Genomic DNA, 27,873 nt, shown 5'->3' with positions numbered 1-27,873 from the left:
TGGTCTACTGAGTGAGCTCTAGACCACACAGAGTAAACCGAATGAGGCCTTGGCCCGAAAAGACAAAAAACAAAAACAAAAACAAAAAAGCTGAGTGTGACCGGGCGGTGGTGGCGAACGCCTTTAATCCCAGCATTTAGGAGGCAGAGGCAGACGGATCGCTGTGAGTTCGAGGCCAGCCGGGTCTACAAAGCGAGTCCAGGATAGTCAAGGCTACACAGAGAAACCCTGTCTCAAAAAAACAAAAACAAAACAACAACAACAAAAGCTGAGTGTGGCATATTTGCCAGTACTAGGGAGGCAAGGAGAGAAAACCTTAAGGCTTACTGACTTTCAAAAAAAGATGGGAGTATGACTAAGGAAGATAGGTGAGTCAGTGGCCTCTACATGCACGCGCGCGTACACATACACACATGTACACACGTTTGAAACTGCCTTCTACAGCTATACTTTCTACACTTGCTGCCTAATGGCCATCCCTCTAATAGCTAAATGGCCACCATTTGGCCATGCTCACTTCACATCTAGCACAGACTGTGCAAGTATGACACACTGATCACTGTCACAGTGTGACTTCCTGGCGCATTCATGTCTACTTACTTTAAGCCTACCAATTAAAACTCTCCCCAGGAAACATATTTGGGCATTGCTGTGCCCTAAGAAAGGCCTATAGGTCCTTCTGTGTCTCCTTGTTCACACATCTTGGTGTGTGTGTGTGTGTGTGTGTGTGTGTGTGTGTGTGTTCGTGTTCTCCAGGGCTGCCATCTACCCAGTAAGTATCAAAATCCTCACTCTCATCTGTCTTTCCTAATCACTGCAAAGGCATTCTCCACCTTAGAAGATCCTGTATTACAAGTCAGTCCTGCTCAGAAGTGTCGACACTGATCCCAGAAGATAATTTTGAGCCTGACTTTGAAGGGTAGGAAGCATTTGTGGAGCAAAGGGAAGCACGGTAATGCTAATAGGTGACAGATACGGCCAAGCATGTTGAGCACTGTGAATCTATGTAAAGGCAAATTAGGGGTCAAAATAAAGGCTCTCACTAATCTAAGTGGTTTAGATCACCAGAGGCTTTCATTGGAGCATGCCAGATTTTCACATAAAAACATCACTCAAGAATGAGGGAAAGCTGGGTGTGGTGGGACACACCTTTTAGCCCGTCTTCTTGGGCCCTTCCAGAGAAGGAGAGCAATGGAGACCTGAGGAAATTTGAAGAAGACTATGAAACAAACATTGTCTTTGTCATGGACTAAATCATGTGCCTCAAATGCACTGGGGTGATTGTAGTAATTACAGAAATAATTAAAGCTAACTGAAATCATACAGGTGGGCCTGAATCCAGTGGGGTTGCTGTCCTTTTTAGAAAACCGATTACAGCCGGGCATAAGGCCATGTGCCTTTGATCCCAGCACTCAGGCTGAGGCAAGTGGATCTTTGAGTGGGAAGCCAGGGTTGTAGAGTGAGCCCCTTGCTCCCTGTCAAAGAGAAAAATGAATGAAGGGAGTAGATCAGAAGGGATAAGGCTGAAGGCTGAGGGCACTTAAGTATTGCAGTATTAAAGGAGGTGAGAGAAGTTAAAGTATGGCAAGTAAGAAGAGCATACAGGGGCTGGAGAGATGGCTCAGAGGTTAAGAGAACTGTCTGCTCCTCCAGAGGTCCTGAGTTCAAGTCCCAGCAACCACATGGTGGCTCACAACCATCTATAATGTGATCTAATGCCCTCTTCTGCCTGTAGGTGTATATGCAGGCAGAGCACTGTATTCATAATAAAGTAAATAAATCTTTAAAAAAGGAGGAGGAAGAAGAAGAGGAGGAGGAGGAAGAATGTACAGAAGCTGGGTGTGGTGGCTTTAATCCCAGCACTCAGGAGGCAGAGGCAGGTGGATCTCTGTGAGTTCAAGACCACCTGGTCAATAAAGCAAATTTCAGGCCAGTCTGGACCACACAGTGAAACCCTGTCTCAAGCAAACAAAAAGATCCTCTAATAAGATAGAATTTGTGAAACTTTGATAAACAAGTAGATTGAGGTGGAAGTAAGCATCTGGAAAGCTCTGGCTTTCTCTGTTGTGTAGAATTGCTGCTTTCGGGCTATGTAACACTTTCATCACATATTGAGGCTAAGTGCAGAGGAAAAGCGACTCAACAATGTGTTCACATAAGTCAACAACTGTCTACACTCTTAACTCAAAATTAGTAAGTTGCAGCCAATGAATGAAACTGACATAGCTCTGTGAATGTATTGTTAGTACATTCTGATGTTGAGAAAAGACACAACTATGTCTGTGTTTCTGGCATTATATGCTCATGACAATAGAACAAAGTGACATATACCCACTGTTAAAAGATGGGATAATTAGCTGGGCGGTGGTGGCACACACCTTTAATCCCAGCACTTGAGAGGCAGAGGCAGGTGGATTGCTGTCAGTTCGAGGCAGCCTGGTCTACAAAGCAAGTCTAGGGCAGCCAAGGCTACACAGAGAAACTCTGTCTCAAAAAACAAAACAAAACAAAAAAACAAAAAAAAGAGGGGGGAGGGATAATTTAAACTGAACTAATGGAAACTGATAAATTATGTTTCATGTGAGTAAACAATGCTGCCTGTGACTATATCAAATCAAAGCAGAGACACTGTTCCCATGAGCTCATCTGTTGCACCAGGTGTAACCCCCTCACCTGAAACTGTACAGAGTACTGCCGTTTTGGCCCATCACTGTCATAAGCCTTGTCTAAGAAACTGGCTGAACTGAAAGACTTCTTTCTCTGTCGGAGACTCCAGCCTGAGTGCAGTCTGTCCACCATGTGATGCTCTGCCCAAATCAGATCAACATTTGAAACGGCCTGTGCTGACAATTCTGTGTCTATTCAGACTTCTTTGTAGGCCCTGCAGGATTGGGGCTGTATCAGTTGAACTTCAGCAGAGCCTCTCAGGACTCTGCAGCTTCTGTAACTCTATGGCTATTCTGTAATCTGCATTAATATGTCATTGTATGACAGGGTAGTGTGCAGTCTAAGAGGTAAAACTAGTAACTAACCCTGGAATAAAAGGACCTGTGGTGGTGCACTCCTGTAACCCCAGCTCTCAGGAGGCAGATGCAGGGGGATCTCTGTGAGTTCAAGGCCAGCCTGGTCTACAAAGTGAGTCTAGGACAGCCAAAGCTACACAGAGAAACCCTGTCTCAGAGACAGAAATAAACAAACAAAAAAAGGTGATTGCTAGGATCCACACTTTTGAACTCAAAATTAGTAAGTTGCAGCCAATGAGTGAAACTGACATAGCTCTGTGAATGTATTGTTAGTAAATTCTGATGTTGAGGAAAGACACAACTATGTCGATGTTTCTGGCATAATATGCTCGTGGCAATAAAACAAAATGACATATACCCACTGTTAAGAGACAGGATAATTTAAAATATGGAACTTTTATTTATATATCTACTTACTTATTTTTAGACAGGGTCACACTATGAAGACCAGGCTGGTCTTGAGCTCAAAGAGATCCAACTGCCTCTCCTCCTGAGTGCTAAGATTGGTGGTGTGCACTTCCACATCTAGTAGGAGACATTGAACTTTATTTAAATAAAAAATATAATATTCTCTTCTACTTTACATCATGTATATGAATGTCTTGCCTCTCTGTATGTATGTGCATGTGTGCACACGTGTAGTTCCCTCAGAGATCAGAAGAAGACATTGGATTCCATGGAACTGGAGCCACCATACGGGGGGAACCAAACTCAGGGTCTCTGCAGGAGCAACAGCTGCTCTTAAGCTCTGATCCATTGCTCCAGCCTCTGAGATACTGAACTTTTAAAGCATTGGAATTTTTTTGTTTGGTTGTTTTGGGTTTTTTGTTTTTTGTTTTTTGTTTTTAAGATTTATTTATTATGTAGAGTGCTCCGCCTGCATGTACACCTGCAGCCCAGAAGAGGGCACCAGTTCTCATTATAGATGGTTGTGAGCCATCTCTCCAGCCCTGGTTTTGGTTTTTTGAGACAGGGTTTCTCTGTATAGCCTTGGATGTCCTGGAACTTGCTTTGTAGACCAGGCTGGCCTCAAATTCCTGCCTGTGCCTCCTAAATGCTGGGATTACAGGCATGTGCCACTACACTGTCCTGACTGTAGGACTCTTAAAGTTGGTCTGTGTTTCATAGCAGAGGTGCAACCCTCCAATCAATCCACTTCCTTCATTTCTTCCAAAACCTAATTCTAGCCTGGTGTAGTGGCTCATGACTTTAATCCCAGCACTGGGGAGGCAGAGGTAGGCAGTTCTCTGTGAGTTGGAAGTCAGTTTTACATAGTGAGTTCCAGGATATTCACAGCCACATAGCAGTACCCTGTTTCAAAAACAAAAACAAAGACTCTACTTCTAGGGCCGAGGAAAAGGCTCAATAGGCAATGAGCTTGCTGCACAAGCCTAATGGCCAGGTTCCCAGAACCCACCTAAATGCCAGCTGTGCATGCCAGTCTGCCTGTAGTTCCAGCACATGGACACAGAGGGTTCTCACAGCACGCCTAGTGAGATCAGCCGTGTCGGTGAGCTCTGGATTTGAGTGGGAGACCCTGCTGCGTTGAATAGGATAGGAAGATGGAAAATGACTCTTGCCATTAGCCTCAGGCCTACACATGCACACCTCATACTGTGCGCACACACAATACACACATCTCTCACACACTTCTGTACTAACCACAGCCACAAAGGCGTTTTCTGGATAACCATTCTAATAGTGAGGCCCCAGAGTATTCATATGCTCAGAAGTGAGCAATGTCTAAAATGTCAATATTTTGTTAAAGAGTTCTCAATTTCTTTTCTTTCTTTCTGTTGTTGTTGTTGTTGTTGTTGTTGAGACGGTTTCTCTGCGAAGCCTTGGCTGTCCTGGGCTCATTTTAATTTTCTGTAAGACATAAGAGAAATTCTCAAGTTGGTCTTCAAGACACTTTCTCCTAACTTCAAACTATTTTACCATCCTGAGAATGCCCTCCTTCTAAGGCACTCATCCCCCAATTTACCTCAGGGCCTAAAGCATCCATTTCTATATCTGTCCTTTCCCGACTGCACTGGGCTTTCTCCGAGGTCTTGCCTGTTTCTCCTTGCCACACGAAAGCCTGTAATTCACTGCATTCCTCCTCACCCTTCTCAGTATCAAGGCATCACTCTTCTACTTAGAGCCTGTTTGAGACAACATATTCAAAAGCAACTCTCCTGCTTTAAAATTCTTTTTAAGACAAGGCTTCATGAGTCTTATCCCAGGCTCTAAAACTAGTAAGGATGACCTTGAACTTCTGAGCCACTCCCCCTGCTTCCCCAGTGCTGTGATCACAGGCGTGTGCCACCATAACTGGTTTCTGTGACGCTGTAGCTGGAACCCAGGGTCTCATGTACACTAAGAAAGTACTCTACCAACTGAGCTACATCCCTACACCCTATTGATTTGTGTAGATCATTTTCTTTTTTATTAAGGTAAACTCAAAGATGGGTTTTTCTGAACTGTCTGGACACACACACACACTCCTATAGAATTCTCATGCTGGGATCAGGGTAAATGCCTTCCCCCTCTTCTTAGGGTACGTTTGTTTGCTGTTTGTTTTCTGTTTGTTTTGTTTTGTTTTTTCCCAGACAGGGTTTCTCTGTGTAGCTCTGACTGTCCTGGACTCGCTTTGTAGACCAGGCTGGCCTCAAACCCACAGAGATCCACCTGCCTCTGCCTCTCCAGTGCTGGGCGTGCGCCACCACTACCACTGTGCCCCCGGCTACCTCAGAAGGCCTTAATGACAAAACAAAGTTTGATTCTGCCAAAATCTACCCTGGGTAGGCAATGGGTTTATTAGGATTACTTACAGAACATGGGTGAGGAGTTACGAGTAGGAGCCCAGCGTGGATGAAAGCGTGCCCATGGCTGCACAGGTGGGGCCACGTACAGTCTGGGCAGAACTGCATACAGCTGGTTGGAGGAGTCACTGAATACTCAGGTGAGAGTCCTAATGTGCGCCCACTCACACCCTTCCAGGAGGGAATATTAACAGTCAGCAAGCTCAGCTGTGATGATCTGTTGGCCGTGAGCACACCTGAACTCCTGAAGACGGTGGCAGTTTGCCTTGGAAGATAGTTTAAAATACACATTGAATTCTTTATCTTGAATTTATCAGAGATTAGATTCTGCTATCTTTGATGACATACACTTACTGGATATATACAGTAATTAACTACACTGCTAAGTTGGGGTTTTTGTTTGTTTGTTTTTTGAGACAGGGGTTCTCTGTGTAAACCTTGGCTGTCCTAGACTCTCTCTGTAGACCAAGCTGGCCTTGAACTCACAGAGATTTCACCTGCCTCTGCCAGTGCTAGGTTTAAGGTGTGTGCCACAATCTAGCTTTTTTTTTTTTTTTTAATTTTTCACCAACTATTCTGTCCAAATCCCAGGTACACTCAATGTAGTTTAGTTGTTTTATCAAAAGAACACATTATTAGTCCAGTATGACTTTCCTTATACACCCATTCAGCCTAGTCCATGTTTAAGTGCACACTCTTTGGGCAGCTCATTCTAAAATGCTGCTTCTGATGAGCTAAGACCCTTGGTTTCCAGTTGCAGATTCTCCCCTCTTCTCAGGAACCATGGGCCAGAGGCGTTGGTACTCTGAGGCAGGAAGAGAGAGAGGGTTTGAGGTCAGTTTAGGCAACATACAAGACCCTGCTTCAAAAAATCCCAAACAGTGAGTTTTTTATTTAACTTAAGAAAATGTTGTCATTATTACCTGTTTACTGTCAAATTTCTAATTTCTTCATGAACTTTAAACTTTTCCAGTGTTTGGGCCGGTCATGGTGGCTCATGCCTTTAATCCCAGCACTCGGGAGGCAGAGGCCGGCGGATTACTGTGAGTTCGAGGCCAGCCTGGTCTACAAAGTAAGTCTAGGACAGCCAAGGCTACACGGAGAAACACTGTCTCGAAAAACAAAACAATAACAACAAAAAAACCTTTTTTTGGGTGTTTATTGGGCTTAGCCTGAAGACTTGATAAAAGTCTTTCAAGATAGCTTTTTAACCCAGGAATAAAGGAGTCCTTTTTAGAAATTAGGGGCTCTCATGTAAACTTCATCTTTAATTCCCTCTTACTATGTTTATTCTGTGCTTTTTGTGTGTTTGTTTTCAGAAGAAAGCAGGCATCTCCAGTACTCGTTACACCATGTGTTCCCGTGATGCAACATTTCTATTCTTGGTCTTATCCCAAACTTCACTTTTGCTTTTGTTTTGTTTTTTCCCGAGACAGGGTTTCTCTGTGTACCCCTGGCTATCCTGGACTTGCTTTGTAGGCCACGCTGGCCTTGAACTCACAGCCATCTGCCTGCCTCTGCCTCTCCCTCCCAAGTGCTGGGACTAAAGGTGTGTGACACCACCACTCAGCTCATTGAGTTATTTCTAATTTAAAAACTATTACATTTATTTATATTTGTGTTTGTGTGGGGCTGCGTGTGTGCCACAGCATGAATGTGTGTGAAGCTCAGAAGACATTGGTTTTCTCCTTCCACTAGGCTTGATCTCAGGTCATTAGGCTTAGTGGCAGCCCTTTTACAAAACTAAGTTACTTCTACTTTTTTTCTATTATAAATACTGTTCAGGGTTTTAGAGGGACATGTGTTTTGAGGTATTTTTGTCAGGTACATAGTAGAACTGGGTTTATTCATGGGACTGTCTTAGCCCATTAAGAAACTGCCAAAGTAGGAGCTGGAGAGATGCCTCAGAGGTGGTGAGCACTTGCTGCTCTTCCAGAGGATCCAGGTTTTTGTTCCCAGCACCTACATGGCAGCTTGCAAATACCTGTAATTCCACTTCCTGGGGTTCTGCAGCCTCTTTCTGGCTTCTGGTCATGCATGCAGGTGAAGCACTCATATGCATAAAAGTAAATGAAAAAAGAAAATGCCAGAGTAGTTGTGCCATTTTACATTCCATGTAGAAGGAGCATGTTCCCTATCTTCACAGAGATTACCGCAGCCTGCCAGCGTGTAGCCTTCTCAGGAGAATGAGTCAGGATGTCACTGACTTTTTTGCCTTGATGGGCGATGGTGTTGAACTCTTTCTTCTTGTGCTTAATGGTTATTTGTGTCTTTGGGGAAGTTTCAATTGACAAGTTTTCCTAGTTTTAATTTGGTTATTTCATCATATTTAGTTATAATCCTTATATAATCTATGTTCATAGACTATATATGGTCTTTGTGATTTTAAAATTATGCTTATTTTCTGTTCATTGGGGTATGTGCACAGCAGCTGTGTGGAGGTCAAAGGACAAGTCACAGAAGCCAGTTCTTTCTACTATGCAAGTCCCAGGGACCAAACTCAGGTCATCAGGCTTGGTAGCAGGTGCTTTAACCTACTGGGCCCCCTCATCAGCCTGGGTCTTTGTTTGAGACAGGATCTCACTAGGTAGCCCCAGACTAGTCTTGCACTAATGTGTCTCCTGCCTCAGCCTCCCAAATGCTGGGATTGCAGGACAGCTATGCCAACACACTAGGCTTGTATACAATCTTTTCCAGACCTAAAGCTTACAAATATTTCACCCTACTTGAGAGTCTCCTTTTAATTTTCTTGGTGGAATCTTTTGAACCACACAAATCTAAATTATAAATGGGAATAAAACTTCGAGTATTCAGGAGCTGGGCGTGGTGTCGCACACCTTTAATCACAGCACTTGGGAGGCAGAAGCAGGTAGATCTCTGTGAGTTCGAAGCCAGCCTGGTCTACAGAGTGAGTCCAGGACAGCCAGGGCTACACAGAGAAACTGTCTCAAAACAAAACAAAACAAAAAACTTCTCACAGTCTAAGTTACAGAAGAGGACTCAGGAAGGCAAAGAGGAGAAGGAGAGGGGGTGTGTAGCTCAGTTGGTAAAGAACTAGACTTGCAAGCATGTGAATTTTAGTTCACACCCCAGACCTCAGTAAAAATAAATGCTCAAGATGCATACTTACAGCCCCTGCCGACGCAAGATGTGTACTTACGGTCCCTGCAGCCGCAAGATGCATACTTACAGTCCCTGCAGCCGCAAGATGCATACTTAACTGTCCCTGCAGCTGCAAGGTGGAGAGGCTCAATGAGGTCATCTAGCCTAGTTGGTACATGAGGTTAACAACAGCAGTCTCAAGTCGGGCAGTGGTGGTACACACCTGTAATCCCAGCACTCAGGAGGCAGAGGTAGAGGCAGAGACAGAGGCAAGTGGATCACTGTGAGTTCGAGGCTAGCCTGGACTGCAAAATAAGTCCAGGACAGCCAAGGCTACACAGAGAGACCCTGTTTCAAAAAACCAAAAAAAAAAAAAAAAAAAGAACAGCAGTCTCAAAGACCGTAGACAGCTGATGCCATTCTGTGGTCCTTACATGCACCCACATACACATACATGCACCCCTTCCTACATGCCTGCATACACACATGCAAGTAAAACTCAATAAAAAAAACATAACTGTGGGAAGGACTAAAGTGGTTAGCATAGAACTTTATACATAGAACCCACTTAAAGTTGGCAGTTGTTACCACTCGAAAGCTGTCAGGCTGGGTGCTGTGGCTCATGTTTGTAATTTCAGCACTCTGGAGGCAGAAGCAAAAGGACTGTTAAAAATTCAAGGCCATTCTAGGCTGCATAGCAAGTTGAGGCTGGGCAGGAGGGCAGTCATGGGGAGGTCCCATTTCAAGACAAGGACAGAAATGCCAACAACAGAAAATCAGCATATACTCCTGTCCCAAGTTTAGTACAGTCCTGTTACGTAGATTGATATATAACATGCTGTCGCCATCATAGTCAATGAGGGTGAGCTGCAGCATGCACAAGCTCCCGGGTTCAATCCCAGACCGCACACATAGATACACACAAACCAAAATCAAAGCCACACACACAGAGACATGTATTCACACACACACACACACACACACACACACACACACACACACGTGCAGGAAGGTGGCATAGACACTTCAGGAATGTGCCAACAGGAAAGGTTCTCTGCGGCCAATGGCAGGTGGTTTTCTGAACAATCTGCAGTTGTCTTGAGGAACAGAGGAGGCTTTTGTCCAAGAGCATTTTCTTATCACTCGTGACTGTTATTAGTCTCCACACCCTCATGAGGCAGACATGATTAGAGGCCTCCAGATGCTCCCCAGACTCTTCACTACCAATCTGTGAGGCAGATGCCTCCTAGTACTTTGTTCATCTGTTTAAGACAAGTTATTCAAATCTCCCGCTTAATAATGCCTGGCCTTCCATGCTAGTGAGTACCCTCACTCTGATGTGAACACCATGCATTTAAATTGCCCCACCCCCAATGCAAGTGATTGTTAAAATACTCAGGAGTTGGGACATAGCTCAGTGGTTATAAGTGTGTGACATCTGCCGGGTCTGGGCTCAGTCCCCAGCACCCAGACACCCAGGAGAGAGGTGGCAGAATATGTGAAAGTATAGTTAAAGCAGTGAGTGGTCTTGTTTCCCTCTTGCCCGGGCTCCGTCAGGCCCCCCACACGATGTTCTGCCCACCATTGCTCTATCCGTGTCCCTCGGTACTCAGACTATTTCCTGCTGGATTATTAGCTCCTGGAAGGCTCTGTCCAGACTATCTTCGCATTTCCCAGAACACATTGATTTATAAAAAATTGAGCACACTTAGGTGTGCTGAGTAAATGGTGTGGTATAGTAGTATTTAATATGCTAGTATTGAATATAGCAAGCATTAATAGACTCTTCCCTTTTTGATTTTCACTGCTACTGAAACTTTAATGGAATGCGCCATCTTTCTCCTCATTCTGTCCCCAAACAGGGGCAAGTTTCAACTGACTTCTGTTTAACCCATTTCTTCCTCTTCCTTTTTTTCCTGTTTTCCATTTCTCTTTTGCAACTCTATCAATTTACTATAAAAATACTCTCTCTGCTTTTTATTACTCCTGCCTCTTGTTCCTTCTTAAAATTTCTAATGTTTCTTACACCTTGGTTTCTTCTGTCACCTGCTCTTTCTATTTTTGGCTTTCTCCTTGGCCCTTCCGCCTCCTGCCCTTAAGGTACAGGGCAAGAATAGAGGGGTGGAGCCCAGCTGAGGCAGGGGTGGAGCTACCTGTTCAGAGCCTGACTGAGAAGGCCCTGGCTTGGAGGGTCGTCCGGACTGAAGCCGGCATGGCCTTCCCACTGGAGACTGGCCCCCCGGAAGGCAAATGGGACCCTGTAAGGTCCAAAGCTCACCTTTCCTCCTCTCTGCTCCCAGTGGCCCTCTCCTTACTAATACCTTTCCCCTTCATCATTTCCCTCTATTTCTGTCTTGTTAACTTTCTGTTGCTCAGCTTCATTTAGTCCTGTCTTCCTTGTTAGGTCTTCTGTCATCTGTCTCTTCCTTAAACTTGAGCCTTCCTCTCTATTTGCCATTTTGTTCATGTAGTTTTCTCAATGTTACTTTCTCGTTCAGTCGTTTTCTGCTCATTGCTCTGTTTCTTTTAAAATATGAGCATTTTATAAGGAGTTAGGTGGAGGGCAGCAAAGGCCTGCCTTCCCACAGGCCTTTTCAGACTTCACTCACTCTTAGTTTTATGGTGTGGTTTGGAGGGCTGTGCTGATGAGATGATTAATAAACACAGGAAGGGAAGTTAGGTTGAACATTAAGTGTGAGAGATTGACACCTCTCTCTCTCTCTCTCTCTCTCTCTCTCTCTCTCTCTCTCTCTCTCTCTCTCCCTCCCTCCCTCCCTCCCTCCCTCCCTCCCTCCCTCCCCCTGTCTCTCTCCCTCCCCCTCCCTCCCTCTCTTCCTCTCTCATTTAGTTTTTTCCTGCAATACAATGGATACAATTTGCCGTGGCTACCTTGAGGTATGTTTTTTTTTAGTCTCATATCACATGACTGTTGAAATCGCATGAGCAGACTGGAGAGCTGTTCGGCTTTCCACATCCTCCTCCTGGGGATTGCATTTTACTTTTTAGTTAGAAATTCTTTCCTATGTCTATATTTTCTGACTAGTAAATGGTAAGGGCCTAGGACGATGTCTTAGTGGGTCAAGTGCTTGCTTCCTAAACATGAGAGCCCAAGTTAGGATCCCCAGCACCCACCTGACAAGCTGGCTCTGTTGTTACCTACCTGTTATCTCAGCCTTGGGAGGCAGAGATGGGAAAGGGTCAGGGGGCTGCTGGCTGGCCAATCCAGTGAATCTCGGAGCTCTAGGTTTACTGAGAGAGGCGTCTCAAAAAGTAAGATGGAGAGTGATAGATAGAGGAGGATGCTAACAGTGGCCTGGCCTCCTCCTTCTGGTGCGCCACCACACCTACACCCCCAGCAGAAGCAAGAATACGAGTAAAAAGAAAGCCGGGTGTGGTGGTGCACGCCTTTAATCCCAGCACTCAGAGGCAGAGGCAGGCACATGGTTGTGAGTCGAGGCTAGCCTGGTCTGCAGAGTGAATTCTAGGACAGCCAGGGTTACACAGAGAAACCCTGTCTCGAAAAACCAAAAAAAAAAAAAAAAAAAAAAAAAAAAAATAATAATAATAATAATAATAATAATAATAAGAAGAAGAAGAAGAAGAAGAAGAAGAAGAAGAAGAAGAAACAAGAGGAGGGCGCTAGCCTGAAATAGTGGGCAGCTGGCAACAGGACTGATGCAGACCAGCGTTGGGTGCTTCCCTCAGTACTGCATGTGTTAAACACTGGAGATGACAGTGGTAGCTCACATCTAATTCCAGCCCTTGGGGAATGAGGCAGGAGGATCACTGTGAGTTTGAAGCCAGCCTGGTCTGCATAGCAGGTTCCAGGCCATTCAAGGCTACATAGTGAGAAAAACTGGGATGATACTGAGAAGACTAGCATGCAAATTCATGAGGCACTTTAACTTAAAAACAAAAAAGTAGTTTCATCTCTGTGTTGTAATGGCCATGGTTTGTGTCTCAGTGTTATAGGTTCGAGTTCAATTATCACTTATGCTGTGTTCCAGAACCAACCCAGGTCTGCAGAGGTGAGCAGTCTTTCTGTTGAGTTTGAACTGTCAGTGACTGAGCCAGGACAGACCAGCCTGTGCACAGTGGGGTAACACTGTGTGTGCCTGACACAGATGTGATTGTTTCCCTCTGTCCACAGGCAGGTCTGTAGCTATAGCCCTCAGTTACTAGAGGTTAGCTGTTAGTGTGGGTCTCTTTGGTTAAGGATAAGGAAGCTGCTGTCTGAAGTCTGATAGTGTGGTAAGGTCCTCCCTCCAGGTAAAGGGCTTGCTGTGTCTCTGTCTCTGTCTCTGTCTCTGTCTCCCCCCCCCTCTCTGTCTCTCTCTCTCTCTCTGTCTCTTGTTTGTTTTGAGACAGGGTCTCTCTCTACATTGTCAGTTCTCAAACTGTGGTTGTCCAGGACTCTTTTGGAGGTGTGCCAGCCTTTTCACAGGGGTCATCTAAGACCATCTGCATAGCAGATATTTACATTCATAACACTATCACAATTACAGTCATGAAGTAACAATGAAAAGTTTTATGGCTGGGGGTCACCACAACATGAGGAACTGCATTAAAGAGTCATAGTGGTAGGAAGTTTGAGAACCACTGCTCTACATAGCCCTGGCTGTCCTGAACTCACTCTGTAAACCAGGCTGGCCTCAAACTCACAGAGATGCTCCCGCCTCTTTCTCCCAAGTGCTAGGATTAAAAGCATGACCCACCATGCCTGGCCTAGGTACACTTTCTGATCTTGACCTTGGGAGAATCACTGGAGTAGCCAAGAGGTAGTTCACGAAGACCTGGCTGCTTGCGACACACTTGTTTGCTGCCCTGTCCTCCTAAGCAATTACAGTGCCATTTTGAAGCAAATAATAAATCCTTTATAAACATAATTGTACCAAAATGTTCAAGTTAAAAGCCTTCCTGCGGGGCATGGTGAGAGACTGCCTCAAAATAAAACACACACACACACAAACACACACACCCCCTTCATGAAGTTCTGGCAAAGGTGGTCTACTTGCTGGCTCAATAAGACCTTAAAAGATAGGAAACAATTATTACTGTGGTCAGGCCAAATGACACAGAATCAGCCATAGAGTGGTTTAATGTGTAATCAGAGTGCTGCTGTGAAGAAGGTGGTTTGGCCCCTCTCACATATGAGGAAACTGAGGTCCAAGTTCTGTACCAGGCAGCAGAGCAAAGCTTCTCAGAACACCAGTTGTATCTGAATTAAACAAATGTAGTATTTTTTATAGGGTAGGCATATTTTTTCCATGCTTTAAGCCCTAATGTCAGACTTCTATGAATCCCAGGTAGTCTTGCTGTATTGCTTCCAATTCTTTTTTTTTTTTTTCCTGAGACAGGATTTCTTTGTGTAGCCTTGGTTGTCCTGGACTTGCTTTGTAGACCAGTCTGGTCTAACTCACAGCAATCTACCTGCCTCTGCCTCCTGAATGCTGGGATTAAAGGTGTGCACCACCATGCCTGGCCTTTGCTTCCAGGCGTTGATTTTCTTGCCTCCCTCTGCTGAGCACTGGGTCACCAGCCAGTCCTGCCATACCTGGTTAATAGTTTCAGATTTCAAGTCAGTTTCTAAATTCCACAGGGAAACCTATAGAGAATAAGCTGTATCTAATTTATAGATCCATGTAGAAAGAACTGCTACTTTATAATATCTTACATTCATGATCACTACATATTTCCTAGATATTCTCTGGTGTGCCCCAGTAAACATTTTATATTTGTCCTATAGAATAATCAGAAAAGATGCAGGGTGGTGGTACATGCCTTTAATCTCAGCACACAGGAGGCAAAGGCAGGTAGAGGCCAGTCTGGTCTACTTAGCAAGTTCCAGGCCAGCTACAGAGTGAAACCCTGTCTCAAAAAATAGGCAAGTAAATAACTAAGAAAACAGAGTGATTAAAAAAAAAAGTTGGACATAGTGGCACATGCCTTTAATCCCAGCACTCTGGGAGGCAGAAGCAGGTGGATCTCTGTGAGTTCGAGGCCAGCCTGGTCTACCAGGTAAGTCTAGGACAGCCAAGGCTACACAGAGAAACCCTGTCTCAGAAAAGAAAAAAAAAAAACCTAACTGGGAACATGGAGGCAAAAAGATACTAAAAAGTAAGCAGTCTGGGGCTAAGTGATGGCTCCATGACTAAAAGAGCATGCTGTGCAAGGCTGAGGCCCTGAGATCAGAGCCTGGTACTCCAGTGAAAGGTGGGACTTGGCCATGTGCATTTCTGTACCACAGTACTGTGGTAGCTGGAGACAAGAGAATCATGGGAGTTGCTGGCCATCAGCCTAGCACAGATTCTGTGACAGACCTTGTCTCAGAAGAACAAGGTGGAGAGTGGTAGAACAGGAGTTCTCCCCTGGGGTCCGTACACCCCTGCACAGGAGCACATTTCCACCAACATGAGCACATGTACAGTCATGCCCTACTCACACAAAGATGTACATCTGTAAACATACAGCTAATGACATCATTGTCTATTTAGCATATGTTGGCTGCGCACCTAGCACTTATGTTACGGCTGCACATAAAGCTTTCATCTGTCTGTTCTATCTTTGGCCCTATAGTTGGGGAAGGAGTGTCCCTGCAAGTGAGAGCCCAAGTACTGAGCTGTTCACCAGCCCCCTCACTCCAGGACACAGATGTCTTTCTGTCTGGAGTCTTTACATCTTCCACAGTCAAGCAATGGCAGAGGCCCTGGCAGAACGACACCCAGTTTTCTGCTTGAAGCATACAATGTAAAGATGACTTGTCTTTTCTCCTAGCTCCATCACTAACTAAGGCTTTTGTGGCTTTTGGCAGATAAAGCCACTCTTGTATCTGAGCTTGTCTGACCTGCTCCTGGGGATTTGCTGGCTCATAAAAGCACTTGTCTATGGAACATCAGCAGCCCACAAAGACAGCATCTGCTATAACCTACAGGCAGTGGGAGAGGTAAGCACCCCTAGACTTGGCCAATACTTAGCAATTCAGATCAGAGGTGACCCACTATGGAAACACAGACCTGTTGTTTTTTGTTACACTTTGAAACAATAGTTTAATCATTTTTCATCTTAAAAATAGCCACTGCCAAGGTAGACATGGTAGCTCAGACTTTTAATCTAAGAACTTGGGAGGCAGAGGCGGGCAGATCTCTGAGTTCAAGGCCAGCCTGGTCTATACCATCAATATGAGATGCTTCTAAATCTTTCAGACTTGGTGTATGAAAAAATAGAGGTTAGCCGGGCGTGGTGGCGCACGCCTTTAATCCCAGCACTCGGGAGGCAGAGGCAGGCGGATCGCTGTGAGTTCGAGGCCAGCCTGGTCTACAAAGTGAGTCCAGGACAGCCAAGGCTACACAGAGAAACCCTGTCTTGAAAAACAAAAAAACAAAAACAAAAAAAAAAAAAAGAAAGAAAAAATAGAGGTTAAAATGGACATTCCATAGAGTTAACAGGAAATATCTTCTCACTTACTAGGAACACAGGTTGAGAATCCATACTCTGAAAGGTGAAATTATCAGGCACATGAAATTTTGTGAGAAAATATACACTTGACCTCTGGTGTCAGACGTAGTCAAAATGCAGACAAGCACAGTGTTGGCTTTTTGTTATTTAATTACCTTTAGAGCCAGGTGTGGTGACACATGACTTTAATCCCAGCACTTGGGAGGCAGAGGCAGGTGGATCTCTCTGAGTTTAAGGCTAGCCTGGTCTACACAGTGAGTCCAGGAAAGCAAGGGCTACACAAAGAAACCTTGTCTCAAACAAACAAAAAACAAAACAAAACAAAAGCCTTTGGGAAATATGGCTAATATATCCCATAATATATTAAATATGAGCCTAAACCTTATTTATACTAGGAGGGTCCCCAACACCTATACCCATACGAGATGTGTGTGTGTGTATTCATAGGCATGTGAGTGCACATGTATCTGTGTATGTGCACAGCCATATATATGTGAGTGTGCATGTATGCATATTCCTATTCTTTTTGTTTTGTTTTGTTTTTCAAGACACAGTTTCTCTGTGTAACAGAGCCCTGTCCTAGACTCAGTTTTTAGACCAGGCTAGTCTTGAACTCACAGAGATCCACCTGCCTCTGCCTCCCGAGTGCTGGGATTAAAGGCGTGTGCCACCATCACCCAGCTCATATTCCTAATCTAAAACAAAATCTTAAACACTTCCACCTAGTTCAGACATGGGATACTAACCCTGTAATATGTGATTGGTACTATAAATCCGTGTATTTACATGTCAGGAATCATGGAGGGTGTTGACTATTTTAGAAACATACTTTGTTCATCCTACCAACAACCTCACTAGTTAAGCAGCATTGTGGCTATATTTTTTATTTTTTTGTTTATTTTTTTAAAGATTTATTTATTCATTATGTATATAGGGCTCTGCCTGCATGTACATCCTCAGGCCAGAAGAGGGCATCATAACACATTAAAGATGGTTGTGAGCCACCATGTGGTTGCTGGGAAGCTCAGAACCCCTGGAAGAGCAGATGGTGCTCCCAACCTCTGAGTCATCTCTCCAGCCCCCGCAGCTATATTTTTTAGATGAATTATTATTATAGTATTTTCTGGTTCCTTCAACAACACACCTAAGGAAGCACCTTAAGGAAGGGAGGATTTAGTAGCTCACAGGGCTAGGGGTGCATGCTGGGGCTCAGCCTACTTTCTTCCTTTTATGCAGTCCAGTGCCCCAGCCATGGCTGCTGCTGCTTGCATTTAGGGTGAATCTTTCTACCCAGCTAACCCAATGTAGTAATGCAATCTACACACCCAGAGACGAATTGACCACCACACTCGTGAAGTCATCAGGATCTGGAGAAAGCAAAGTGTTCCTATGTCCATCACCCTCCAAACCACTGCAGTGTCTTTTCCGCTGGCCATGTGAAGGTTCTATTGGTCTTTCTTAGAGTCCTCTTGACAATGTTTCCCATTTTCCTGTTAATTACATGCCGTGTAGTTTAGGATTGCACACACTCTGGGTCCTTCCATAACTGTCTGAAGATTGCCTATGTTTTCTGCTTTACAGGAAGTCAAGAGTGGCAATTGTGTTTCATCAGATATGGTGTGGGCTCAAACTTTAGTCTAGTTCTCTATGCCTTCCTGTGTGGATTAGCCGATCTTTGCACACGTGTGGTAGTGTGGTAGTGTGACCAAGCTGAAGCTTGCATGGCCTTGTAACAAATCCAAAGCATCCTTTCCTGGCCCTCTCAGAACGTCCAGACTTAGTGGGGACTTGGTTTCTGATTAGAGTTTTAGGTGCTGCGATTGAGGAGCACGTGTTTGTTTTTCTGTTGCTGTGACCAGAGTATAAGACAGAAACAAGGAAGGAAAGGTGGATCTTGGTTCGCATTTTCTGAGGGTTGAGTTCAAGATTGCTTGGCCCCACACACCTGTGCAGAACATGGTGGCAGCAGGAATGTGACCTAGATGACATCATGGCAGGGAGATGCAGTGCTGGCACTCACTCACTTGGCTTTCTCCCTCTCTCGCCCTCCTATTCCTGCCCATGGGGTGATGACGCACATGCAGGACGAGTCTTCCCCACTCAGGTAAGGCTCACCACACCAGTCTCCCTTATGAGTTGTATCAACCGTCACCCCCAGGCACACACTTGACACTGAGAAGGAGAGGGAACAAGAAGTCTGAGAAACTGACACCGTCCGCTTCCACCCACAGCCCATCTGATTCACTTCATTTTCAGTGCTCTCAAGTAGACATTTGTTTTGGTTGTTCTTGGTTTGGTTTGGTTTGGATTTGGTTTTTTTGTTTGTTTGCTTGTTTTTGAGACAAGGTTTCTCCTTGTAGCCCTGGTTGTTCTGGAACTCACTTTGTAGAATAGGCTGGCCTCAAAGTCACAGAGATCACCTGCCTCTGCCTCCCAAGTGCTGGCATTAAAGGTGTGTGCCAGCACGCCTGGCTCCAATTTAATGTTGGGTTTTTTTTTTATCTCTATGTGCATTTGTGTTTTTCTCCATGTATGTATCTGTGAGGGTGTCAGATCATGGAGTTACAGACAATTGTGAGCTGCCATGTGGGTGTAGGGACTTGAACCTGGATCCTCTAGAAGAGCAGTCAATGCTCTTTTTTTTTTTCTGAGACAGGGTTTCTCTGTATAGCCTTGGCTGTCCTGGAGTAGCTTTGAAGAGGCAGTGATCCACCTGCCTCTGCCTCCCAAGTGCTGGGATTAAAGGCGTGAGCTACCACACCCGGCTATCTTTATTATTTTTAAATGGATGTATATGGGGAGACAGTGTACACATGAATGAATGTGGCTGTGAGGCCAGGGGCATCCAGTCCCCTGGATTAGAGTTACAGTTAGTTATGAGCTATATCACATGGGGAGGGAGAACCAAACTCAGGTCCTCTGAGAAAACAGTGCGTGCTCTTTCTCTGTCTGGAGGGCCAGGGTCTCTCTTTTTTTGAAGTTTATTTATTTGATCTTATGCAATGGATTTTTTTTTTTTTTTTGCTTATATGTGTGTATGAGCACCATGTATATGCCTGGTACCCATAAAAGCCAGAAGAAGGTGTTTAATGCCATGGAACTGGAGTTAGATGGCTGTAAGCCACCATGTGGGTGCTAGGAACTGAATGCAGATCCTCTGTCTCTCCAGCCCTTCAATTACATATTCTTTATTTGTTTGTTTTTCATGACAGGGTCTCTCTGTGTAGCCTTGGCTGTCCTAGACTCACTTTGTAGACCAGGCTGGCCTCGAACTCACAGCGATCCGTCTGCCTCTGCTTTCCAAGTGCTGGGATTAAATGCTTGCGCCACCACCGCTGGCCAATTAAGTATTCTTTATTTGTTTGTTTTTCATGATAGGGTTTCTCTGTGTAGCCTTGGCTGTCCTGGAGTAGCTTTGTAGACCAGGCTGGCCACAAACTCAAAGCGATCTGCCTGCCTCTGCCTCCTGAGTGCTGGGATTAAAGGCATGTGCCACCGCACCCAGCTATTTGCTTGTTTTTTAAGACAGAGTTTCCATATATAGCCCTGGCTGTCCTGGACTCACTTTGTAGACCAGGCTGGACTCAAACTCATAGCAATCTGCCTGCCTCTGCTTCCCAGAGTGCTGGGATTACAGGTGTGCACCATCGTGTCTGGCTCATTTAACTATTCTTCACAATCACTGGATCCCTTGGATTTAAGGAGATAGTGACGATTCTCAAGCCTTTTCACGTTGGTGTTAAAGCTAGGAGCACCTGTCTAGGTGTTCCAGTCTAGCAGTAATGTCTTGAAACTAGGCAGTGAGTCAAAATGTTACTATTCTGCTCTCTGCTGGAGTGCACAGCACCACCCAAGGCTCTTCACAGAGTTTAAGAATCAGCTTCCTCATTTCTGATACATACATGACCAGTTCAGCTTCCTTTTGATCAGGGTTGAATAGGGTATGTCTTTTTTATTTTTATTTTTTTTTCCAATTTTTCAGACAGGGTTTCTCTCTGTAACAGCTCTGGCTGTCATGGAACTCACTCTGTAGACCAGGCTGGCCTCGAACTCACGGAGATCCACCTGCCTCTGCCTCCCAAGTGCTGGGATTAAAGGCATGTACCACCACTGTCCAGCAGTACATCTTTCTAAAAAACAACTGTAAACAACAACAACATATACACACACACACACATATATATACACACACACATGCATCATACATAGATTTTTTTTTTAATGTAAAACATGGTGGCAGCAAGAATGTGAGCTAGAGGCCAGCTTGTTCACATTATGGCAGGGAGGTGCAGTGCTGGCACTCACCTGGCTTTCTCCCTTTTCCTCCTTCCTCCTTCCCTGCCCATTGTCTTAGTCAGTGTTCTATTGCTGTGCAGAGGCACCATGCCCACGACAACTCTTATAAAGGAAAGCATTTAACTGGAGCTGGATTATAGTTGAGAGGTTTAGTCCATTATCAGCATGGTGGAAAACATGACGGCACACAGGCAGACATGGTACTGGAGAAGGAGCTGAGGGTTCTGCATCTGGATCAGCAGGCAGCAGGAAGAGCGAGTGACACTGGACCTGACTTAGGCTTCTGAAACCTCAAAGCCCAGCCCAGGTGACACACTTCCTTCAACAAGGCCACACCTCCTAATAGTGTCACTCCCTATGGGCCTATGGGGGCCATTTTTTTTTTCAAGCCACCACAGCTAGCTTCTTCAGGTCTGTTCCCCCAACACACGCACCTCACCCCTACCCTGCTTCTCAAGAAGGCTGTGACACCTGTGCCATTCTGTTGTCTGAAGGCATGGCCCTCAGTTCTCAAACCACCTCTCTTACCATGTGCCACCCCTCCTGTCCCCAGAGTCCTTTCCCTAGCTTGACAGAGCCGAAGCTTAGGCGAGGTGTGCCTCACTTTTGGTTTTCTAATGAACAACAGCTATGGCAAGTGTGGATTGTAGAGTCAGAATTAGCCTATACACGTTTCCTTCTGCCCTATAGATAAGGGGGACACATTCCAGAGAGGCTAAAGGACCCAGACAAGCCCTAAGCTCTTTCCACCCTCTGGAAACATTCTGGAAGAGGAAGGAACTAGATTTTCACTGGTAGTGTTAATCACACTTAAATTCCTTGAGACGCAGGCCGGTTGTTCGAGGGGCATGGCAGAGGAGGCTGCAGTTTTAGGCAAGCAAATCCGTTCTTTCCTCAGGTTCCCTAAACATACCACGACAGGGGCACAAAGCACAGAGGCTGAAGGGACAACACACTTAGAAGTACAGACAGTATCTCCTCACTCTCATTTTCCAAAGTGTCCTAGGTGTGGACATTTGTCTTTCAGCATTATCTCCTCAGCTCCTTCTGGGAGAATGCTTACTTTCTCTGCATGGTTTAGGACCGGAACTTGGGAAGTCAGCCAGGCAAGGGAAAGGGTAGGGGAGGTGCGTCCAGCCTGAGCTGCTGTTTTGGCTCCTATCACTATAGGGTATGTCTGTTGATACTCTTCATTTTAACCACTTTTTTTTTCTTTTCTTTCTTTCTTTCTTTTTTTTTTTTTTTTTGAGACAAGGTTTTTCTGTAACGGCCCTGTCTGTCCTGGAACGCACTCTGTAGACCAGGCTGGCCTCAAACTCAGAGATTCACCTGCCTCTGCCTTCCTAGTGCTGGGATTAAAGGCCTGCGCCACCTGCTCATTTTAACATCTTGTGACAGTATTTAAATAACATTTTTGTTTTTTTTAAAGATTTCTTTATTTATCATGTATACAATATCCTGCCTGCAAGCCAGAAGAGGACACCAGATCTCATTGTAGATGGTTGTGAGCCACCATGTGGTTGCTGGGAATTGAACTCATGACCTTTGGAAGAGCAGTCAGTGCTCTTAACCTCTGAGCCATCTCTCCAGCCCTAAATAACATTTTTGTAGGGAGCTGTTTCACCCTGACAGTCTCTGCTGGCTTGCTTTCAGTCTGGTAAATAGTTAACAAATTTGGTCTGTCACTGAGCTGCTTGTTTTCTGTTTGTCCATCACTTCTTTATTCTACTCTCTCTTCTGCCTTCTTTTGGATTAACATAGTATACATATCTCATTATTGCATCAAATCTCCTTTTTGTTTTTAATTTATTTGTTTTGTTTTGAGACAGGGCTTCTCTGTCCTAGCTGTCCTGGAACTCACTCTGTAAACCAGACTGGCCTCGAACTCAAGAGATCTGCCTGCCTCTGCCTCCCCAGTGCTGGGATTAAAGCCATGTGCTACGCCCAACACACACACACACACACACACACACACACACACACACACAAACACATGCACACGCATGCGTATACACACACACTGAATTTCATTTTATTAGCTCAGACTTTCAAACTTAATCAAGAGCTTGCAGCTGGGTCATAGTTTGTAGCTCACACTTGAACTCACCACAGTAGACAGTCAAGTATTACTATCCCAGGTCAGCAGTGGGCTTCAGTCCCCCACCTTGATGTCACTGTGTTCCATCTGACCCACCCTCCTACCAAATGTGCATTGATCTCCACTCGTGTGAAGCTGCTGCTTTTCTAGCACAGCTATGTGGCTCCCAAGGAGCTTCTAGGCTTTCTACTTTTACAGATGAATGCAAATAAATCCCCCAACTTCATGTTCTGGTGAATTAAGAACATTTTAAAAAGCAGAGTATGATATTACATGCTTTTAATCCCAGCACTGAGGAGGCAGAGGCTAGCCTGGTCTACAAATCGAGTTCCAGGACAGCCAGGGATACACAGAGAAACCCTATCTTGGGGGCAGGGGGAACCATTCAAAAACAAGTATCGTCTTAAGTCTATGAAATAAATATCACTTGAGAAAAAAAAACTTGGTAAAATATAATCTCAGTCATAGTAGTTCTCAGTGCTGGGAGATGGCTCAGTGACTGAGAGCACTTGTTCTTACAGAGGACCAGGTTCAATTCCCAGCACACACTGTGGCTCCAGTGCCAGGGGATTGGACACACTTTTCTGGCTTCCTAGGGACCAAGCACAAGTTGGTGGACACAGACTGAAGGCAAAATACACATGCACATAAAATAAAATTTTTTTGAGTTTTTCGAGACAGGATAAAATAAAAATTTTAAAAATCTTCTAAAAAGTGAATTAATAAACAAAGCCCTATTAGGAACTCATTATTGCAGATGCTTTTTTTTTTTTTTTTTTTTTTTTGGTTTTTCGAGACAGGGTTTCTCTGTGTAGCCTTGGCTGTCCTGGACTCACTTTGTAGACTAGGCTGGCCTCGAACTCACAGCGATCCACCTACCTCTGCCTCCCGAGTGCTGGGGTTAAAGGCATGCGCCACCACGCCCGGCTTGCAGATGCTTTTTGTGTGCTCCTAGACCAGCTTCTTTACCAGCCTGCAATGGGGTAGACTGCAGAAGCTTGATTTTCCTTCCCTGCCAAATGATGGACAGGGGGTAGAAATGAGGCTGTTTCCTTCTTGTTTGTATAGCTCCATCAGATGACTGCAAGCCTGATTCAGTAACAGGAAGTTGTTCACAGAGCCTGGAGCTGTGAGGACAGGCTTGGTCCAGCTTAAGTACCTGCGGCCACTTCACCAAGTGGGAACACAGGAAGTCAACATTGACTTAGACCTAGTCTTCTGTCCCGGATCTTGCTAGGAAGCCAAGTGCTTAGAGAATCCAGCCATCAGGAATACTTTTGCTTTGATTAATAGATATTAGGGTTTTCTGAGGGTTAATTTTTTGGTCACCTTAGCCAATCAGTGAGTGGGCTTTAAAGTACCAGAGTTGCATCAGAGTGAGGCCTTGCCTGCCCCACCCCCACCCCTGGACACCCCCCAACATCTCCTCTGCTCCATGTCTGAGATGCTGAGGTGTCTCCATTAGACAGCTGTTTGCTTGTTTTCCGTTCTCCCCTAGGTCAGGCATGGGGTCAGGAACAAATTCTGTGCCTTCTCCCAAAGGGCCCCAGTGCTGCTGTCCTCAGGCTTCTGCTTAGCAGAAGCAGCTGCTGTGCAGAAACAAGAGCAGGCAGTGATGTCAGAGTTGGGCGTTCTGAGCCATAGGGTTTCTGTTTCCTGAGAGAGCTCACTGGTCTCAAACCATAAAGATGCCAGTTTGGGTTACAAATGGCATGATGCTCATGGCTTAAGAGTTAAGATTTAGTCTACAGCCTCATAGCCCTGAGTTGAAATTTCATCCTGTCAGACTGGATGTGGTGGTACACATACTCCAGAGGCAGATGCAGGTGGATCTCTGACTCAGAGGCCAGCTAGCTCTACATAGTGAGAGTTCCAGGACAGCCAGGGCTACATACATAGAGAGACCTTGTCTCAAAAACAAAACAATAATACTGGGCCGTGGTGGAGCACACCTTTAATCCCAGCACTCAGAGGGAGAGAACTCAGATCCCTCTGAGTTTGAGGACAGCCTGGTCTACAGAGTGAATTCTAGGGCTACACAGAGAAAACTTGTCTTAAAAAAAAAAAACAAAAAAAACAACAACAAACAAATGTCATCTTTTTAATTAGCTGTGTACCTTTTTTTTCCTTGTAAAGTCAAATTGTTACTTAAGGGATTTTGGCACTGTCTGCCAACGTCACTGAAGCTAAAAGACTCCTTAAGGCCTGCCTTGCTCACTTGCTCACAGGACTGAGTCTTAATCAGGTGATCAGCCTGCTCAGCAAGACCAGCTAAATGATCTGACCCACTGGGCCTCAGCTACCGCCAGGCCTCCCTTACACAGGGAGCACCTGTTTGTTGGTAGGGGGAGAGTCTCAGGAGCTCTGTGCTCCAAGCAGGCACTGCACTAACCATCTCAAAACCTCATGAGCAGCACAGTGTTCCCAATGGGTGACTTTTAGAAAACAGAAAGCCTGCAACAATGTGGTGTTTATTTGTTTGTTTCTCTTTAATACATTAATGTAAAACAGCAAATGAGAAATTGTATTCTAAAAGCCTTGGTAGCAGGGCAGTAGTGGCACACACCTTTGATCGCAGCACTCTGGGAGGCAGAAGTAGGTGGATCTCTGTGACTTTGAGGCCAGCCTGGTCTACAGAGTAAGTCTAGGACAGCCAGGGCTACACAGAGAAACCCTATCTTTTTTTTTTTTTTAATTTTATTGGGTTTGTTGTTGTTTTGTTTTGTTTTTGTGCCTCCAATCTCAGAAGACAGTGGAATCGAGCAGACTTCGAAAGCGGGTGGAAGCAGCAGATTATGAGGCTGTCTGTTGCTGGAAACGTGGTGTGTAAAGTGACATAATAATTGGAGGATGTGGGCGTCGATCCCACTACCTCTCGCATGCTAAGCGAGCGCTCTACCATTTGAGCTAATCCCCCCCCCCCAGAAACCCTATCTTGAAAAACAAAACAAAACAAAAAAGAGAGAAAGAAAGAAAAAGAAAAAAAAAAGGCTTTGGTAGTAACAATATCACACATAGTTTTTAAAAACAAGCCAAAATCTCCAAGTCATAGTTTTTTCCGCTTAAAACAGGAGTAATGATATACTATCAGGGTAACTGTCAAGACCAAATCAAGCAAAATGAAGAGTACTTGCCCACAGTTAGTGTTGGTGAAAGGTTAGGTAACATTATCATTCTTTTGTTTGGGGTTTTAGTGTGCCTGTCTGGCTGAGGAATCTGTTTCATGATATCCTAGCTCCCTCTACTGGCATAAATGAAATTACCTACTCTTTCTTTCCTGTTTGTATATATGCTTTCACCCTAACACAGGTTGGAAGGGAACTAAGTATGTATCCCAAGTTTTTTTACACGCATAGCAATGTTCTTGTCTCAACCTCTCAATTGCTGGGATTACAAACCTCAACCACCATACTGCGTACCTGTTTCTTTTCCTCTCCCTCCCTCTCCTCTTCTCTCTTTTATATTTGTGTGTGTGTGTGTGTGTGTGTGTGTGTGTGTGTGTACATGCATGTGACATTTGTATGAGTTGAGAGTGTAAGTGTGTGTGTACCTGGGATTTGAAATCAGGTTCTCATGCTTGCATAGCAAGCACTCTTTTTTTCCCCCCCCGGTTTTCCGAGACAGGATTTCTCTGTGTAGCCTTGGCTGTCCTAGACTCACTTTGTAGACCAGGCTGGCCTCGAACTCACAGCGATTCGCCTGCCTCTGCCTCCCAAGTGCTGGGATTAAAGGCGTGCACCACCACCCGGCTATAATAAGCACTCTTACCGACTGAATCATCTTCTAACTCTTTTGGAGATAGATATATTTATTTATTTATTTATTTATTTTTAGGGCTTCGTTCATGTAGTCCAGCTGGCCTCAAATTTGCACTATATAGCCATGTAGGAGAAACTAGAAGTAGTAAAGTTGGTATTATAAAGGATTAATAATAAAATTCTTCAGGGAATATTAAGTTACACAAAGTAGACTTTGGCTAAAACATCCCTGTCTCCACTAGCTGTAGAGATAAGGACACATCCGTACCAACCACAAATTTCAATTTAGGGTGGCTGAGAAAGTTTCTGCTAAGATTTGCTTACCAAGTTTGGCCTCTGATTAGATAACACTCCAACAGCAAAAGGAGATAACTCTGATTTACAACCAGCCATCAAGCCCCTTCCCATATCAAAGAACTTGCCTCCTAAAGGCAGCTCAAGGGGCCACTGCAAGGACACTATTGTCACTAACTTTTTATCAGGAGAGGCAAGATGACCCTGGGTAACAACTACTGGAAAAGAACAACACTGTGGGTGTCCTTACATAGTCCTGCCTCTGTCTGCTGTGTAAGTCTCACTCTGCCTAAGAAGCCGGACTTGCAGTCGGCCATCTGTAACTTGTCCAAAGCATAACCTGAGGCCAGGACGTGGAAAAGGCAGCAGTGGATGTGGAATCATAAGCCTCGGGCCATGCCGGGTGTGGTGGTGCATGCCTTTAATCCCAGCACTTGGGAGGCAGAGGCAGGTGGATTGTTGTGAGTTCGAGGCCAGCCTGGTCTACAGAGAAAGTCCAGGACAGCCAAGGCTACACAGAGAGACCCTGTCTTTAAAAAAAAAAAAAAAGCCTCAGGCTTGTATAGGCAGGATGGTTTCCTATCTGAAGCTGCTTCTCTTTTGTGTGTTAGCTAAAGCCAGTCACAGGCTCTTACCAAAGGGCTTTTCCTTTATCAGCCTCTAAGTGTGTGCAGTGAGTTCTCACTGTAACAGCCATGGATGACCTTGAACTCATGATCATCCTGTCTCTAGTTCCTGAGTGCTGGGGTGACAGGCATGGCACCAGGCCACCCGTTGTTTCTTGAGGTATCTGTTTTGTTGTAGTCATTTGTTTGTTTAGCACAGAGGATCATCCTCTTGGTCAGCAAAGGAAAGGGAGACAGGTAACCAGGCCACATTTCACATTTTACTGTAGTCATTGCCTTTGTTTTGTTTTGGTTTTGTCTTTTGTTTTTCTAAGACAGACTTTCTCTGTGTAGCCCTGGCTGTCCTGGAAATTGCTTTGTAAGAAGGCAGACTGCCCTTGAACTCAGGAGATCCACCTTCCTCTACATCCAGAGTGC

The 27,873-nt window shown here is 44.9% G+C and overlaps 1 protein-coding gene across 11 annotated transcripts in view; it reads left to right on the top strand.

Annotated features, from left to right (window-relative positions):
• TMEM116 (transmembrane protein 116) overlaps nucleotides 1-27,873 on the top strand; it is an 86,055-nt gene that overhangs the window by 688 nt on the left and 57,494 nt on the right. For 4 of the 11 annotated variants that reach the window (XM_084762146.1, XM_084762147.1, XM_084762135.1 and 1 more), the window contains exons 2-5: nucleotides 6,801-6,899; nucleotides 11,778-11,824; nucleotides 12,894-12,957; nucleotides 15,741-15,872. The exons of 1 other annotated variant lie outside the window; for it this stretch is intronic. In XM_084762146.1, the coding sequence (XP_084618272.1) occupies nucleotides 6,825-6,899; nucleotides 11,778-11,824; nucleotides 12,894-12,957; nucleotides 15,741-15,872 (318 nt within the window). In that variant the 5' untranslated portion in view covers nucleotides 6,801-6,824. Of the gene's footprint in view, nucleotides 1-6,800; nucleotides 6,900-11,063; nucleotides 11,190-11,777; nucleotides 11,825-12,893; nucleotides 12,958-15,740; nucleotides 15,873-27,873 lie in introns of those variants that run through there. 6 more of the 11 variants (XM_084762142.1, XM_084762145.1, XM_084762141.1 and 3 more) reach the window with 5 other exon arrangements.

Source organism: Acomys minous (assembly GCF_964271855.1).
Source record: "Acomys minous genome assembly, chromosome: 16".
NCBI classification, from domain to species: domain Eukaryota; kingdom Metazoa; phylum Chordata; class Mammalia; order Rodentia; family Muridae; genus Acomys; species Acomys minous.
This window is presented reverse-complemented; position numbering and strand designations above follow the sequence as displayed.